Genomic DNA, 12,597 nt, shown 5'->3' on the forward strand with positions numbered 1-12,597 from the left:
GCCAAAGTGACATGACTGATCCTAGCCCAGTGCAGCTGTGGGAGCTGTGGATTATTTGCAGTACCATTGGTATTCACATGCATGGCACAGCAAAGCTCTCCAAGAGACCCTCCGCTCCACATTTGAATGAAAGAAAAATAAGAGGGCATTTTTATAGGTGTAACTTTTTTTTTTTTTTTTTTTTGAGACAGAGTCTTACTCTGTCACCCAGGCTGGAGTGCAGTGGCGTGATTTTGGCTCACTGCAACTTCCGCCTCCCAGGTTCAAGCGATTCTCTTGCCTCAGCCTCCTGAGTAGCTGGGGTTACAGGCATCTGCCATCGCACCCGCCTAATTTTTTTGTATTTTTCGTAGAGACAGGGTTTTACCATCTTGGCCAGACCCTTCTTGATCTCCTTGACCTTTTGATCCACCCGCCTCGGCCTTCCAAGGTGCTGGGATTACAGGCGTGAGCCACTGCACTCGGCCAGGTGTAACTTTGAATCCATCCATGGTTGACTCTAAAACGGAGCAACTCACAAACTGAGTATTTTATTAAATTTTAGAAACAAATCACTCCCAGCACACTTCTTACTAATGGCGGAGAACATTCATTCAACACATTGACCACCTACTATGTGCCCCATAGACCTAGACAGACAAGATCTCTGCTCTCTCAGAGTTTACAAGAAAGGGGGAAAGGTCAATGTTCAACAAATATCCATAGAAAATACAATTAGAATTTATTTATTTATTTATTTATTTATTTATTTATTTATTTATTTATTTATTTATTTTGAGATGGAGTCTTGCACTGTAGCCCAGGCTGGAGTGCAGTGGTGCGATCTTTACTCACTGCAACCTCCACCTCCTGGGTTCAAGTAATTCTCCTGCCTCAGCCTCCTGAGTAGCTGGGATTACAGGCACGCACCACCACGCCCAGCTAATTTTTGTATTTTTAGTAAAGATGGGGTTTCGCTATGTTGGGCAGGCTGGTCTTGAACTCCTGACCTCAGGTGATCCACCCGCCTCGGCCTCCCAAAGTATTTGGATTACAGGTGTGAGCCACTGTGCTCGGCCATTTTTTTTATGAGTACAGGTTGAGTACCCCTTGATCCAAAATGCTTGGGACCAGAAATATTTCAGATTTTGGATTTTTTTTTTTCGGATTTTAGAATATTTGGATTACATTAACTAGTTGAGCACCCCAAATTTGAAAATCTGAAATCTGAAATGCTCCAAGAAGCATTTTCTTTGAGGGGCATGTTAGCACTCGAAAAGTTTCGGATTTTAGAGCGTTTTGGATTCAGATTTTCAGACTTGGAATGCTCAACCTGTACTATGAATGAAAAAGTAGAGTTCAGTGAGATTAAAAATAGAAACTGACTTGATGGCATGGGGAGGTAGGTAAAATAACAACTGAGCATTTTCTAAAGAAGTGACATATACCCTGAGATCTGGAAGATGAAAAAAGTGAGGTGAAGATTATTCTAGGCCAAGGGGACAGCTTGTGGGAAGCTCAAAAATAGGACAAATGTGTAATGTGTTCAGTTCAAAGAAAAGAAAAATTAATCTGTCTGTATCATGGTGCCAGGGAAGAGAGGTGTAGGAGGGCCTGGGGAGGTAGTCAGAGACTAGACCACAGGGGACCTTTATCCTAAAAGCAATGAGAAACCACTGAATGGTTTCCAGCGGAGGAGTGGCCAGGCCTGCATTTGGAAAGATCTACTCTGCCAGCAGCTGGAGAATGAACTAAGGAGGGACGAGAATGGAAGCAGGAAGACCACGTAGGATGTTATCACACAGGCCAGCCTAGAGATAATGGTGACCAGGACTTCAGATGTGGCAGTTGTGACGGACAAACAGATGACTGCAAGCTGCATGCTAGAAGCAGGATTGCTTTGGCTGATTGGTGAGCTGGACCTGGGAAGTTCACAAGGGGAAGGGGTAGCAGGCGTAACTTTCAGTTCAGACTAGAGCTCTACTTAGATGGTGATGCCCATCAGGTATCTCCTGAGGTGTAGAAAGTTTCTCCCATCCAAGTCCTAACCAGGCCCGACCCTGCTTAGCTTCTGAGATCAGATAAGATCAGGCGCTTTCAGGGTGGTGTGGCCATAGACCGAGGTGTAGAAAGTTTCTGTGAAAAGATCAAAGTTCAGTCCTGTTCCATTTGATACACTTATGAGACATCCAAGCAGAGAGGTGAGGGGGGCATTTAGAGGAAAGGACCTGGAACTTTGAGAAGAAATCTGCGTGGGATACACAAACATGGAAGCTCCTGGAATCCAAACCCACGAAGTGAACGATACACCACAGGAAATGCAGCATAGATGAAAAGGATCCATGACTGAGTCCTGAGGAACTCCAGCATAGAGAGAGTGAGTTCAGGGAAGGAAGGTCGTTGAGCAAAGTAGACAAAGGGACTTGCCAGAAAGAAAAGTGTGTGTGTGTGTGTGTGTGTGTGTGTGTGTGTGTGATCAAAAATCTAAGGGAAGACAGTGGCTTCCGATGGAGGGAAGGGCGGAGTGCTGAATGCTGCTGAGAATCAGGAACAGTGAGGTGAGGATGGGAGAGTTCCTGCTGGCTGCAGCAATATGGGATTTTCCTGGTGATTGGCATTCACAATTTAAGTGCAGAGGTCAAATGAAAGCCAAATTGAAGAGGAATGAAGACTCAGTAGGGATAGGGAAGTAAATATTTATGTGCAGGTAGATTTCCAGAAGTTTGATTGTGAAGATGAGAGAATAGGGCTGGAGAAAGGTTTAAGTTGGATGTATTGGCCCACATTTGTTGAAGACTATGGCTGTAGCCCAGTTAAATAGCCCCCTTTCCTGACTAGGTCATGTTAGCTTGATCAAAATGTAGTTCAGGCAAAAAGTTGCCCTCCAGCGTGAACAGCTCCACAGAGAATAAAGATCTACACATCTCAAATTCTCCAACTAATATCTCAGAAGTCAGTTCTGAAACTCTAAGAGGACATTCCTATATTCACAAGAAACTACTTCTCAGGCACCTACATGACACCCAGTCTTCAATGATCTAAATCCATGTATTACTTTTTTTTCATGGAACTGAACCAGTAGCAGATAATTCCCCAAAGCTTTCAATACAGTTTTCTTTCAGTTCTCCACAACATGCATGAATATAATATTCATGGTCAGAGTTTCCTGATGCGTGTATGATAATTATGACCACCACAAGTAAGACAGCTATTTCTAAGAAAGGGTTGAAATCGCCCCTCCCACCTCCTACCTCCCCACTCAGACACCAACTTGAGATTTCCTAGTTTTGCCAGAAATCCTCCTCAGGGATCACCCTGTAGTAGTCATGACAAAATTCCTTAGCCCCGGTCCTAACTCAGCTGCAACTCTGCACTATTTTGCCTCTACAGTGTTTAGGCTTTATTGCCAGGCACTACTCCTTTATCACAATGAATCTTACAACAGAGAGAAGACCATGTGCTCATACAGGTCATTCCCTGTAAGAACCTCAGTCTTCCTAGGTGATTAGGCTTTCAAGCAGTAATCTAAAATTCACCCATCCTGCCCTGCAAGTTTCTGATTTGGAGAATATCTTAAATCTTAAATACTGTTCTTATTTTCATACGATTGTTGACACAAAACATTTACAGTCAAACAAACAAGTAAACTTTTAATGCAGGAAGTTCAGTGTATTCTAGTGAATATAAAAGATGACCTGGATTTAGGAAGAGAATTCTATTTCTACCCTTCCCCTTGACCCACACCATGCATGACCTTGGAGGAGTTACTATGCCTCAGATTTTTCATCTGTAAAATACCTACTTCCTACCTTGGAGGATTAACTTGATAATGTCTGTAAAATACTTTGAGGTTTTAGAGGAAGGACACCACAGCATTATCACATGTCATTCTTATTAGAATCATGTCGATGCATATGAATAGAAAGTGTGGACAGTGGTCTAAGGAGTGAGCTTGGAATAATATTGGCTTAAAATAAGTCGATATATTTGTGTCTGTACTGACAATGTGAATGGCCCTAAAAGACTGTGTTAACTAACCCTACTTATTTCTGGTTGTGCTTCAATCTCACTTTGAATGTTAACTCTAAACCGCTAACCTGTTTCTTTCCCTTTATTCACTTTTTCCACCCACCATTGCATGACATCAGGGTCAGTTTTGTGCATGACACCCGCTACCAGTATTGGTAGGTTTCAACCTTTTTTATTTGTCTTTTATATGATGTACAATACCTTCACTTGCTTGAAATTTATTTCAGAGATGGTAGAAATGCTACAGGAAATAGTAGATTTGAAGGCTTATTTGGCTTTAGAGTTAACATATAGGTTTTTAAAAATGTACTTGTATATTTAAGAAAATGACGGTTTTAATGTGACCTCTTGTGCTAGAACAATCACTACAAAAACATAAAGCCACAAGTACGAGTCTGCTTTTTAATGATTTGTGTTTTGTTTCTCTTTATAGTTTATATGGTATAGCGTAAGGAACAGAGCTTACTCTATCAGCGAGGCAGGCTAATTTCATCAATGTTTGAAAGTTTCATAGTGGTGTGCCTTTATCTCCTCTTTGCTGTGTGTTAGAGCGATCAGAGTTTCCCAGAAGTATTCATTTTTTACAAAGTATAAATGGATGTATTTTGAAACTGAATGTCTGAGCTTCTTAACTTAATTATCTTTTCTAATTTTAAGTGTTGATTTATTTGGCATGATTTTTCTGGACCTCAGCATTCCCTTAGCCATTCAATTTTAATAGCAGATAGTTGTCTTCACACACATGAATGCCTTGGTACAAACGTCTGTCTTTAAGACATGTGGATTACATCTATTTAGAGTCAAGAAAAAGAAACATTGCAAATTTTGTCTGGCTATTTCAGAGTAACTGTGTTAGAATTTGCATCAAGGCTATGATGTTTGCTCCATCGTTTATTGATTCAAATAAACCACAACCCACAGCAGTTCCATTTCATGTAAGCAGTTCCAAATTGAAAAAAAAAATTCAATTTCACCATAATTCCAAAGAACATCCTATCCCAAATTAGGCCTCCATATGGAGACTTGGATGTCTCAGAATTTATGATTAAAAGTGATGATCACATATTCTTGCTTCATCAGACATCACCTTTCACAATTTTAGAAACAACCATTATTACATACACCGTATACTCTGAATTGGGAATGGATCTATTGTTAGAAGTAAAATGTTTATAAATACATCAACCAAAGTAATCTGCTTTGGCCTTTCTGGGAATCACTGATTATGTTTTAAAACTTCCTTTAATTGTACTTGTAATAAGCTATTTTCCCTTTTTTATTTCTCTCCCATGCTTCCTTGCTTTGCATTGTGATTGCATGCCATCTGCTGGTTTAACCCATGATGGCTTGCTGCTCTGATATTCACCATGCCAAAATACCACTTCTATTACCATAATGCTACACCCTCCTGTTCATTGCTCCCATGGTTCCCCTCCTGAAAGTACCCATGATGCACAGCGCTACGTCCGCCACTGTCTCTGCAGCAACAACTCCTGCAACAAGTGTCCCCTTCGCAGCAACAGCCACAGCCAATCAGGTTTGCTCCTTTTAAAGCTTTCTTTCACAAATCCCAAACTCTAAATGAGTGCTGATATTTAAAAAAAAAATTCTCGGTGAGAATTTTTTTTTCATGTTTATCCATCAAATTTTATTTTTTTAATTAGTTTATAGCAAGCATTTACAGACAGGTTGCACTTATTTAGAGTTAACATTTACTGCAAATAATGATGTAGCTATGTTTTGTGTTGCACTGTTTGTTTTCGTACCTAATATTGTGTAATTAACCTGACAGGCTTAAATTCCTTTTAGTACAGCATTACCTATCCAGTGGTTTGTGAATGGCCACATAAAAATCGTAGACGCGCACCCATGGGTGCTTCAAAACTGGCTCTATTTTAATTCGGTTCATTCAGACCCCATCATCTGTGTGGAGGAGGAAATTCTCCTCTTAGAAAGTCTTCCCTTTGGCCTAAGTGTCATATTTGAGGTCTGAATAATTCTTATGATCATTTGACCTCGGTCTTAGGTTCTGCCAAACTCACTTGGCTCCCACTTCACAATCTGCTCCAATACTGGCCTAAGAGCCAAACCATCCAGAATGAAGAGTCATGGGTGCCGCTGAACTCACAAAGGCTGGATATAACTGATGAGGAGCGTTTAACTCTGTTGGTTTAATGCATGTGCCAGTGAGACCATGGATGTACTATTTCGTAGTGACAGCCAGCTGCTATTTCCTACTCTGTGGTCACAAGCTGACTGTATTCCTGACCCTAGCCTCCCAACTTGCAAACATGTGCTTCTAGCCACAAGGAGACAGCGTGAGGGTGAATGAGCAGAAACTCTCACCTCGCCTGGGAAAATACTTCATTGCGCATGCCCTCCCTTCACAGTAGAACAATTTTGGTTTGGTTTTTAGTTTTGTTTCATGGGTTTTTAAAAATAAAATCAGCTCTGCTAATAAAAGATGACAAGGGATAAAAGAAACTCGGGGAAATCGTGTTGGGGGATCATGGCAGTCCCAACCCGCATTCTGCAGGCTGGGAGGGCTGAGTCACGCTGCTTTCCACGTTCAAGTGAATCCACGATTCCAGCTCTGCAGGTTTCATCTCTACAAAGAGAGGCGTGAGTGGACAGGAATGCAGAAATAAAAGTTAAACCCCGTGACAGTGCTGACTATGCCCTCAGCATTGTGACAGAGCAGGAGAGAGCAGAGAGTGGGGGAGGGAGGAGAGGCTGAACAGCAGTGCAGAGGCAGGTGTCAATCAACTGTGGACGATTCTTCAGTAATTCACTCCCACCTCTAAAATGCCAACCCGTCCTCTGAGGAAAGCCAACCCAGCTTCGAAACAAACAGAACAAAGAGCAGGCAAGGATGAGTTCCTTAGCTGGGAAGGCGGTGATGATGATGATGATGATTTAATGTGGGATGGGAGAAGGGAGAGAGACTGCATCTTTCCATTATTAGGTCCAAAGCTCTTCTCAATCATTCACTCTCAATAGGGAAGCTGGATACCTGTTTCTTTCAAGTCTTAAGTCCTGCCTCCTTGAACTATGTTTAGTGATTTTTGACCCAATCTTTGTTACAAAGTGCTTTTATAAGAAAACAAGTTTGGACTGAGTGCAGCGCCTCATGCTTGTAATCCCAGCACTCTGGGAGGCCGAGGGAGGAGCATCACTTGAGCCCAGGAGTTGGAGACCAGCCTGAGCAACATGGTAAAATCTGGTCCATACAAAAATACGAAAAAAAAACCAGCCAGCATGATGCCATACACCTGTAGTCTCAGCTACTTGGGAGGCTGAGGTGGGAGGATCGCCTGAGCCCAGGGAGGTTGAGGCTGCAGTGAGCCATGATAGTGCCACGGCACTCTAGCCTGGGTGACAGAGTGAGACCCTGTCTCAAAATAAAATACAAGTTTGAAGTATAATATAGTAGTATTTGTTACAGTGAAATTCTATATGGTAAGTTTAGCCTTTTGGGCACTTAGAGATCTTTTTTAAGAAAGGAAAAGAAGCCAAGATAAAGAAACACTTTAGAGTTGTAGGATAAATTATTTTATCATGATAAATATTTGACCATGTGTCATATATATCATTCAAGCCTAGTGATTCTTTGGCTACATTTGGTAGAAAAAAACTTTGAGAGATTCCATACGTATATTCAAGTTTCTCTCTCTCTCTCTGTGTGTGTGTGTGTGTGTGTGTGTGTGTGTGTGTGTAGGGAGGCAGAGGTTGGAAGCATGGAATATTCAGAAGCTAAAATACATCACTTTCAGGCAGGGTGTGAATGGAAAAGGAAATACATTGAAGTTTCAACTTCTTTAATTGCAAGCATAGCTGAAGTTTCATTTCAATTTAATCCAAAGAAATATAATTAAAGGAGTACCTGACAGTAGCTTCAAGAATCCTATATTCTGTGTTTCGCAGTTTATCAGATGTAGTAGTTGCTGCTAGATTGCACTTAAATGATGAAGAGAAATCCTTTAGCAGCTCTTGATGCAAGTCTGCTTGCACATGAAAAACATGAAAAAATAAATTATAGTGAACACAAATTTCCAGATATGATATTCTTTATGTATTTTCAATAGGTTTCAAAGAGCAAAGCATCGACAAAACACCTTGGCAATTCTTTTAACATCCAATCATAGGAAACCCAGAGCTTGTTAATGACTAAAATAACAAGTTATCATCTTGTTAAGATTTCACTCTTTAAACTCAAACAGAATCATACCCATGTGGATTATGTAAGTCATTTAAACATAATGGATCTCAGTTTCCTCATTTGTGAAAGGAGGAGTAGAACTAGATGCCCCTGGAGTCCCTCTCAGCTTTGAGATTCAGTGAACCAAAGGTTCAATGACTATTGTTTTAGGCCCAAAGCATGAGATTACAAAGATAAACACAAATAGAATGGAAAGTGGAACTAATGATTCCAGAGTTCAGTGACTGATAAGCACCCTGCCTTCTTTTCTGTCTTTAACACAAAATGTAGTTGGATTTTGACAGATTTTTTGTTAATTTGATCAATTCAGACTGTCAGTTCAAATATTTAAAAATCTCATAAGCATTTGTAATTAGATACAAATCATTTATTGAAGAAAGAGGATAGATTTAAACATCCCATGACAGCTTCTTAGGTCCAGTGCAATTTACACGTTACCCCATGGTGAGCCAAGCTGAACAAGCCGCTCTATCCTCAGGCTGAATCAAGGTGCCACCAATAAAAGTTTTCACTGAACTTGGACTGGTGGTTTGAGATTAAATAAGGACAGAATCCAAATATATTTGGGAAATATAAAATGTTTTTTGATTGTTTAGCTTTAGGAACAGATAAGGAAACAAAAATATAATAAACAAATTTACTAAGCACTCTTTTCTGTTTCAATTAAGATATTTGGGCCTTAACAGACAAATTATACCTAATAGTAATAATATGATTATTATAAACCTCTTATTATGTGCCAAGTATGATTCTAAATGGTCTCTCTCATGTAATATATTACATATCATATTATACATTCTATTATATACTGTGTAAGAGAGGATACTTATGTATAGATGTAGACACTCAATTCTTCATAATAGTTTTATGAGATGGGTGCAATGACCATCACCCGCATTTGATAGGTGGTAAAACTGAAACAAAAGTTAGCTACCTCAGCCAAAGTCAGACAGCTTCTACATGGTCTTGCTGGAGTTTAAACCTGACTCCAGAAAACTTGATTTAACCATGATGGTATACTGCCTTAGCAGCTCAAGCTAAGATGAATCCTACACTGGAGAGATGAGCTGGATTTGAATAGAGCCTTGAGCTAGCTATGTAAAGTAGCCAGGTCATCTTTAGAAACCATATAATAGGCCGGGCGCAGTGGCTCATGCCTGTAATCCTAGCACTTTGGGAGGCCGAGGTGGGCAGATCACCTGAGGTTGGGCGTTCGAGACCAGCCTGACCAACGTGGAGAAACCCTGTCTCTACTAAAAATACAAAATTAGCCAGGCATGGTGGCGCATGCCTGTAATCCCAGCTACTCGGGAGGGTGAGGCAGGAGAATCGCTTGAATCCAGGAGGCAGAGTTTGCTATGAACTGAGATCGCGCAATTGCACTCCAGCCTGGCCAAGAAGAGCGAAACTCTGTCTCAAAAAAAAAAAAAAAAAAAAAAAAAAAAAAAAAAAGAAAAGAAACCATATAATGGACCTTATTATTTCAGTGTGATAAAATAACCAGTGAAAATTATCAATAATTTTTATAGAAGTAAGATAGCCTAAGAAAAAATTAGTCCTTTGTCTTAGGGAAACAGGTTCATGGGTTTCTTTTGTCATAGACTTTGTTCCTAACCTCTACTAATCATCTCACAAATAGCTTGTTAACAAAAAAAAATTGGTTGGCGGGGGGAAATGATAGGTAGCATGTAAATTAGTCAATTTGAGTCCATTGACCAAGGACCAGAATGTGTAAATCTGTCAAAGATGCCTATATTGAAACAAATTTAATCTTAGAATGTACATTAAGAGAGGTAAAGCTTAGTAATGGATTACCTGTTTTTTCATAAGAAAAGAAATTTTAATAAAATGAGAGTGCAGAGTAAAATCCCTGAGCTCGAATTATTACAATATTCTAAGTTGTAATTTGTTTAGTATTTTTTATTTCAAAGTTATATTCTATTTCAAAGGGAGATAAAACAATTTTCAAATAAATACATTTTAAGTTTCTTCATTTATATACAGAGATCATTTAATTTACTTAATAACATTCTTAAAGGCACAATTAAAATATAATTTATCCTCTGAATCTTTCCCTGAACATCTCTCTCCTCCTCCCCCAGCAAGAAGTACTTTCCCTGTCCTCTGAATTCTACAAGGACTTTGCACATTCCTTAAGGCACTATCATTAAATAGAAAGACAAATGCACGTCTACAAAGAAAGCTGGGGCAGCATCGAGTTTAGCTGGAGAATAACTCCCATTCAGATTGATCAGAGCATCTGTTTGTGGGAGCGGCTGCAGCGTAGGTTTGATTCTGATTGTGTGGGACCTTGATACCGAGTTAAAGGGTTCGGCCCTGAGTTGGCCACTGCAGGATTTTCAAGCAGGATAGTGATGGAAATGGTACTCTAGGAAGAGTGAGCAGATGGATTCGAGGCGGGAGAGTCTGTGGAGGCCATTAAGAGGTTTTAACAAGAGCCTAAACTGGGACAATGGCAGCTGGCACGTGGCCTACTTTGTCTTGCCTTTGCCCATTACAAAGGGAGTGTTACTTTTGGCAAAAGAGAAACATGAAATGATTTCATACTATGGCAAAACCTGTCTAAATAAATGTCACGTGGTAGAAAGAGAGATTGAGGCTGCTGTGAAACTCAGTCCCTGCCAGCACAGCAGTCGGGTGGCCTCGCTGTTCGGACACCTGCAATGTGTTCACCTTTCACATGGGCCTTCCCATTTCCTACCTAAATGACACTCAGAGCCACAAAAGCTCGCCCTACCTCCAACCACAGGCTTCTGCTTGAAGGAAAGAGTCCCCTCAGGTGTAGAGTGAATGTATATTGTCCATGTCTCCAAATCAGAGCTCTATGGACAGTGAACAGATTATCCATCTAATTCATTCTGGCCCGTGAGTCCATGCTAGGGAAAGACAGTCCTATGTATTAATATTGGGAATCTTTTTACAGAGCATCACAAGAAGTGCTTTAGAAGCTAATGAAATCAGATTATACTCTGGGCAATATGTTAACCGACACTTAATCACATCTCCAAAAACGATGATTCATGTTTAATATTATGACCTCAAGGTCTTATCACATCTTCTGAACCCTCCTCCAAAGATTAAGTACATTCACCAGAGAGTTGGCCTTAGGAAGAACTTACTGGAAATTAGTTGATAATATGTCATATACATATAGCGCTCTATTTATATTAGATAAATTAGAAAATCTCATTTTCTAGACTTACCTGGCATAGTTTTATTATATATGATAATCAATTTCAATATCTTATCAGAAAGATAAAATAATTACATGTAACCAGACATATATTATGTTTTATCTGGCCTGCTATAAAGTATTGAAGAGGGAAGAGAAAAGCTTGTTTCTGACCTATAAACATGAACATAACTTTAAAGTTATTTGTATATGGATTCTTGGATATGTCAGTCCACCTGTACTAACCAAGAAGTCTAGAAAGGTAAGATTGTGTTTTATTTCATCTCTCATCTCAGAGTTTTATAAAACATCTATTATTCAATGCCATCTGTCTGGACTATATTCAGACAAATGTAGGAGGCATTAAACATTCCCCACTATTCACCACTTGACCCATTTTGGGGCCTGCATTTTGTTTCACAAGAAAAATCTTGGTTCAGCAAGGCCCCAGTGTGGGAGGAGTAGGCTCCTGTCCTTTCTCTCTCCTGAAATACACAGTAAAGTGGCCAGCCTGTATGTATGGCTGATCAAACTGTGAAACACTCCTTTCTCGGAGTTTGCTTGTTCCTGGGAACAGATTACAGAAAGCAGCTGGGCCCCACGTATGTTGTTCTCCAAAAAAGCAGAGACAGCAACTGTCAGAATCCAGCCCTTGTAAACAGTAATCTGGGCCGAGACTTCTCTCTCTACCTTATACTGCCTAAGTCCTTTAGCCACCTCTAACTGTTTGCTTATATTCTAACTGTAGAGGGGGTGATTCAGGTTGGAGAATGGATATGGTTACTTCAGATGAGGCAGAATTGCCATATCAAATATTTTGTAGAGAAGGCAGGAGAGAGAAAGAGAGTAGAGAGAGAGAGAAGGATTGAGATTGAAGGATTGAGACTGAAACCTCCTCAATTTCTTTGCGTAAAAAAATAAAACTATAAAAATTGCAGCATTTGCATTCAGTGAACGCTATTTGTTAAAGCTCCTTGGCAGTTTGAGGCTGAATTCCACTGTGCGCATGGCTAAAGATAGCAGAATCCAGACTTGCTTAGTATGCTAAAAAAAAAAAAAAAAATTAAGGCTGGGAAGAGGTTGGGGGGTACTCTGTCTATCTTAGGTGGTCTTGGATCTATGAGAACAACACAGATGTACATTAATTTTTCTCTTCAAGAAATTAGAAAATAAGTAG

At 40.0% G+C, this 12,597-nt stretch overlaps 1 protein-coding gene across 3 annotated transcripts in view; it reads left to right on the plus strand.

Moving 5' to 3' along the window:
* Positions 1–12,597, plus strand: part of MBNL2 (muscleblind-like splicing regulator 2) — a 174,235-nt gene that overhangs the window by 141,588 nt on the left and 20,050 nt on the right. The window contains exons 7-8 of one of the 3 annotated variants that reach the window (XM_011970662.1): positions 4,128–4,163; positions 5,451–5,545. The exons of 1 other annotated variant lie outside the window; for it this stretch is intronic. In XM_011970662.1, the coding sequence (XP_011826052.1) occupies positions 4,128–4,163; positions 5,451–5,545 (131 nt within the window). The remainder of the gene's footprint in view (positions 1–4,127; positions 4,164–5,450; positions 5,546–12,597) is intronic. One more of the 3 variants, XM_011970661.1, reaches the window with a different exon arrangement.

The sequence above is a fragment of the Mandrillus leucophaeus genome, unplaced genomic scaffold (genome assembly GCF_000951045.1).
Source record: "Mandrillus leucophaeus isolate KB7577 unplaced genomic scaffold, Mleu.le_1.0 Scaffold960, whole genome shotgun sequence".
In the NCBI taxonomy this organism is placed as follows: Eukaryota; Metazoa; Chordata; class Mammalia; order Primates; family Cercopithecidae; genus Mandrillus; species Mandrillus leucophaeus.